This window comes from Branchiostoma belcheri, unplaced genomic scaffold, assembly GCF_001625305.1.
Source record: "Branchiostoma belcheri isolate BF01 breed outbred unplaced genomic scaffold, Haploidv18h27 scaffold4, whole genome shotgun sequence".
Lineage (NCBI taxonomy): Eukaryota > Metazoa > Chordata > Leptocardii > Amphioxiformes > Branchiostomatidae > Branchiostoma > Branchiostoma belcheri.
The window spans coordinates 3629796-3635795 of NW_017804020.1; the positions used below are offsets into that span (position 1 = coordinate 3629796).

The 6000-nt window shown below is 40.6% G+C and overlaps 1 protein-coding gene across 1 annotated transcript; it reads right to left on the reverse strand.

The window, feature by feature from the left end:
* Nucleotides 1–2991: 2991 nt before the first annotated feature.
* Nucleotides 2992–5897, reverse strand: LOC109477192 (OMEGA-stichotoxin-Sgt1a-like). Its single transcript, XM_019778262.1, has 4 exons — nucleotides 5464–5897; nucleotides 5144–5261; nucleotides 4430–4591; nucleotides 2992–3536 (listed from the first exon to the last, which is right to left on the reverse strand). Exons 1-4 carry the CDS (start codon nucleotides 5549–5551, stop codon nucleotides 3497–3499), a joined length of 408 nt encoding a protein of 135 aa, XP_019633821.1. The 5' UTR covers nucleotides 5552–5897; the 3' UTR covers nucleotides 2992–3496.
* Nucleotides 5898–6000: the final 103 nt, after the last annotated feature.

Sequence of the window (6000 nt, forward strand, 5' to 3'; positions counted from 1 at the left end):
TCAGTGGCGGTGATAGCACAAACAGCAGGAAAGTGCAAAGAATGTAAATACTGCAAAGGCGATTACAACTACATTGTATTTGTCATCCAGGGATCTCTCCTTTTTATGTGTCGACCTATATCCTATACTGGGCAGCTCTGGGTCAGTTGTGACGTACTTGGTTTGGGTATCAGACACGGAAATATCATTTAGCATAAAAGCAGACCCAGGTACTAAATGGGGCAGATGGAATTATTGATCGATATCTTGAAGAACTACAGTTGTGTCCAAGGGTGTATTAGCTCTATGAATATGCTAAACTTGTTCTGTTTCTGACCTACATGCACAGATTCCAGGCGACAATGCGACATCTAGCGACAAAGAGAAGAAGTTCATTTTGTCGTAGAAAGTGGTATTTGGGTTCAGCTATGTATCAGCTATATATCAGAGGAATTCTACCACATGCCCACTCCCCAACCCATTCATAATTCCGTCAATGAACATTACAATACTGCAAGGGTGGCCCGGTATATAATACTTTTTTTAGCAAAAAATGCAACTGGGTAATAATACAAAGCAACAGAGATCACGTTATGAAATCGTCGGGCACCAAATGCGTCCTTTAGAATTACAGTCTCAGGCAAAGATGAAAATTAAAAAAAAAATACATTCCAATCATTGGAAATCGACTATCTCATTTCAGCCCAGGTTGTAGGGGTGATTTCTGACGTTGTGCCGGCACGGTGTGTGTGTGATACCGGCAACAGAACAGCCCCTACCGCGGCTCAACAACCTCTAACTAGTCGACGCGGGCATACGCCAGCTAATGAACCATTGGTAATTGCAGAATATTCGATATTGTGATTTAGATAAGATAGAAGAGTGTCATTTTGTTGTAGATTGCTCTTTATACAATAGCGAGCGAAATATTCTTTTTAACTGTATTCAAAATAAGTTTCCTAGTTTTAAATATTTGAATAGTTTAGACAAATTTATATATCTTATGAAATTAGACAAGCCGTGTTTTGTAAGTTCTATATGTTCATTCATCTACAATTGTTTTAAGAAGCGAGAAGAAGTCGATCCTGTAAACAATAGTATTATTAGTTTGTCTTCATGACCTGTACTTAGCTCGAAAGAGCATAATGTGCAATAAAGGTCTTTCATTCATTCATTCAATATTGTCATAGTAAGCCCTGAATAGGTTACGTTGAATTAAGCCCACAGGTCGCCCTGAATTTTATCTTCGAAGTCGACCCAGTTTTTCTCGGCACATCATACAACATCCGTCGCTTTTAATTAAGATCAATAGGGTCATAACCACACATGATGAAAGGACATAGAATACTAGTAATCTCGCGCTTTATGATACATTATGGTCACAGAGGTATGTAATTACATGTGATGTCCATGATATGCCATCCGCCATCTCGGCACCAATATCGTTTTCTATTTTTATTATTATTATATATATGACCTTTGTACTGTTTTCTACGTCTGTTATGTACTTTGAAGGGTTCCATAAACATTGGAAGTCAGCGAAAGTTACGAAATTTGCCAACGCGATTCAATTCACAAGAATTCTAGTACATGTACGTATTACTAATTATCTGTGGCTATTCTTTAAGCAGGCTTAATTTTCGGATCTGTATGTATCATGAAGACGTATTTTTAATACCTGTTTTGTTGCTTATGTCTTCCTACTACTATCTTACATCACTTTTGTACTGATTTGGTTAATCATCCCTCTTCTGTTACCTAGTTGATATTCTATAGCTAAGTTGATTCTTATATCTATTTGAATTAATTGTTCTGATATTGTATGAACATCTATCTATTGTACTATCTATTGTTTTATTGTTATGTCTGTATGGTGGCCTTAAAAAGATGTTCCTGAACACTTGTTCCACCATACCATCTACGTACAAACTGTTATGAATAAACATAAATAGATAAACAATTATTCTGTAAGGTTCCTTGTCCCTACCGCTTGATTATAGCACACTACTGTGTGATACTAAGCCTTCAAATCATCGATCACGTTGTATAATCCTATTAACCCTTCACCCTAATCCCATCTCAAGACCACTTTTAGTCCATCTGTCCCTGCGAGCACCTTTAATCTATGTATCACAGACCTTTCCACAGAGACCACTCTGCCAATTTCAATTAACCTTTTAACCTAAACCCATTGTAGGACCGTCTTCAGTTTATTCTTGAAGAGACGTCTTCGATTTTGGGAAGGGGGGGGGGTGATCTTAGAAGGAGGCTAGCGGTGAACATGTCTGACTTTGAGTTAAATTTGACCCCAAACACCAGCCAACCACTAGTATAGCCAAACGTTAACCTACCCTCCACATTTTATAATTCGGGTAGAGCTGTCGCACAGTTGCCGACTTGGCCGAACACCAGCCGACCTTGCTCCCGACCATATGGTTTAAACATTTGGTTTTGGTTTTTATTGTCCAAACAGTACCCGTGCAGTCGCAGCCTGTATACGGCAGGGTATCACATAATAATCAATACAAATCACAACAATTACAACAATCAAATAATATACATGATACACATATTTGTTCCACAATTATTTTTTGTGGAACTGTCGCAAGGGTCTGTGCGGCTGCCATTCGGCGCCACAAGGTGACCTCAATACGACTTTCCCCAACCGAAGTTAGGTACCCATTCACACCTGGGTGGAGTGTGGAAAGTGGTGTAAAATGCCTTTCCCAAGGGCACAACGTCGGGGCGCATGTTCAGACATGTCCTGGGTACGACTCGGAATCGAACCCGGGTCTCCCCGGTTCATAGTCGATTGCTCTAACCACTACACCACCCGACGCCACTGGTTGGAAGTTCGGCAGTGTACGGGAGGCCATATTCGGCTATGTGTTATGGGGACTTTCCTACACATTATAAGCTAGTAATCATGTACACTACACACATCATTAACCACTTAGGCCTAGGTCTACGCTTTCAGTAACTGGAAGCATCACCATCGAATTTGGTAAACACAGATCGAAGCCATAGACTTTTATTTGTAGAACATCTTAATAGTACAACTTTGTAATATGTACAGTCCAAAATATATTACGGATTTTAATATAAACGACGTAATATTTACATTCGTTCATTCAAAGAAGCTTTGTCAACTTCTTATATATAAAATATAAATATATAAATAAAAATAACATTAAATTAAATAAAATTTTACGGAGAAATGAATGATGAATGATAACCATGCATGCATGTACATCAATGGATGAAAATAACATATTCCAAAAATACCTTATGATAGTAAAGGTATTATAGTCAAAATATAAGAGTGAATAGGGTATCATTTTTGATAACACAACACTTTTGGTACAAAACAACGCATCACGAATGTAAAATTATTTTACAAGAGTACAGAACACATTGTGAATACTGTAGTAACGTTACTAGCGAACACAAACGTCGCTCGCGTGTCTTTCTTCAATAACAGAAGTAATGAATACATAGTAAGTATTGTACTCAGATGTCACACCAGCTCTGGTCTGGGCTCCGTCTTTCCGCATTTCCTGTAGAGAACAAAAAATACATGATGTAACTATGATGTATGAATCATAGTGAAGTTATACATCGTCAAACATTTGACAATGGTGCAGTTCCTTTATTTTGCAACACTTATTGATATTTAGAGCATCCACGTGGCGCCACCTGTTAAATTGTATGAAAAGTGTAGCATTTGGCCCCAGAACGTACGGGATATAATGTATGAGTCACAATGAGGTTAAATATCGTCAAACATTTAGCAATGGTCCTTTATTTTGCAACATTGTTGATATTTAGAGCATTCGCATGGCGCCACCTGTTAAAATGTACAAAAAGTGCAGCATTTACCCCCTCAGTAAATTTTTTTCATTGACCGTTCCCAGGCATTAACTGAACTGGTGAACGATACATACTATCAATCAATTGCTCTTTAAACCATGTAAAGCTGTGGTCACAGTTCAAGGAAACTAGCATAGACAAAAGCGGAGTCCTCGCAAAGCGAAACGGCGACACCCTCAGACATACCGGCGCCTGGGTCTTCCCCCCTCTCACTGGTAATGCGATATCCTTTTAATAGCGCCTAATCCAGCTAGCCTCTTCCAGGCTTCGGGAGGCGGCTGGGAAGAGTAGAAATTGAAAAACTAGAGAGATAACATGCCGGGAGAGTTGAAGCAAATTGTACTTTTCTAGCGGACCAACTTCCTCGGCATGATATCTCTCAATTTCTACTCTTCCAACCGCTTCCTGAAGCCTGGTAGAGGCTATAATCAAGCCAGAATGGCTGCATTTTGTATTAGCGATTCTACTTAGTATCTGGCTATTTAACACAACCGTCGATTGGCAAGAACAACGACTTCTAGAATACAAATACACACGTACATATCTAGACTGATGATAAAATGTGTACATTATACCCTACCTGTAAATGATGCACCCCATTCCCAGCACCAGTAGTGCGACCAGGGCTCCCCCCAGAGCGGACACGATGATGTAAATGTCCCATAACTCCAGTTGCGAGGCTTCTTGCAGGGCCAGGATGTTTGGTCTGTCGCACCGCTCTCCCATGTACTCCAAGGGACAACTGTGGGTCCAACAACGACGTTTTGAAAGTGTACAAACTTCACACATTATACTATAATGGTTCATACACCTTCCAACAAAAGTTCTTGAAATACTACAAATACATATGCTCACCCTCACCATGAAATTCGCACAACATGGTGCTATTATATATTTTTTTCATTTACTATGGGCACAGTTTTAAGTATTATGACCTCTAAGTCTAATATTTTGCGAAGCGGAGCATAGAAGTGTTAGGATGTGGTCAAACATATGAAAAAATGTTGAATAGTATTATCATAGGAAATTAATCAATCTCACTACATATACCTACTGCGTTCTATATGGTATACACAGGAGAGTTTGGGACACACGAGGCAAGAAGGTCATTGATAATTTACTCTATAGCAATTATCATTAATTCATGGTTCTGAAGAATCTGTTCCCAGCCTTCAGTGGAACTTCGCACTACGCACTTGGGCAATGGCCGCCATCTTGAAATGGCGGTCACTTTGACCTTAACTAAAGCTCCTGTCACACATTCAGAACCAAGCGAATAGGAGGGATTCCTTACCTGCATCTGGGTCTGCTTATACCCGGGATTCTCTCACACTCTCCGCCGTTCAGACAGAAGCCGTCATACTCCGGACCGCACGGCACACCCTGGGATGTTAGCTCCAGCGGTACGGGGTCTGAGGGGGAGAGTCAAGAGCAAAAGTCAAGATCAGTTGAACGATAAATGACACAGAAATTACGACAAAAATCAGACAAGCTCAGTAATTTTTTTCTTTCCAAATGCAACGCAAACGCTCGTCTGATATCTATTCCACACTAAAGACTATGAAAATGTGATCTTTTGTGACACAAAGAAAGAAATGAACATTATGTACTTACATGTGCCTTGTGAAAATGCCGGGATGGCAGACAGGCAGATCACGAAGCAAAACTGCAAAAGGCGCCGTGCGAGGAGAGAAGTTGTCATCTTGCCTGGTATTTTACCGTCAGAGTAGTGTCGACAGGGATACAAGTAAACTTTAGTGACAGGTACAGGAAATATCTGGCTTGCCTGGCTATGCGCTTCTGTCGACCAAGTGCTGTTTGTTGTCAACTTTTACTCCCTTATAAACGGTCCAGGATCGGATCATCGTCTTAAAACTTGCGACATTCCGGTGGAGTTGTTCATCAGAGTCTGTGAATAGACCGGTTCCGCCCCCTCCTCTTTGCGTCACGGCACGGGACGTCCCACGTTCTGGGAACAAACAACGGAAATCCCCGTGTAACCCTTGACTCTGCCCCGTGAGTTCACCCCCGGGCTTGGCTCTGTTCCGGTGGGAATGTTGTCAATCCTTTCAACCCCTAGGTATACTCTACTCTCCAAGCAGAGGTTTGGTTTGGGGCTATTTTTGGCGTGTTTTTAGGCTTTTTTACCAG

Excerpts from the sequence above, each read along its gene's own strand:
- LOC109477192 (XM_019778262.1), bottom strand. The coding sequence starts at position 5,551 with ATGACAACTTCTCTCCTCGCACGGCGCCTTTTGCAGTTTTGCTTCGTG. Across the intron at positions 5,262-5,463 it reads GGCATTTTCACAAGGCACAT|ACCCCGTACCGCTGGAGCTA; the intron begins GTAAGTACATAA and ends TCTCCCCCTCAG. Across the intron at positions 4,592-5,143 it reads ATAAGCAGACCCAGATGCAG|TTGTCCCTTGGAGTACATGG; the intron begins GTAAGGAATCCC and ends TTGGACCCACAG.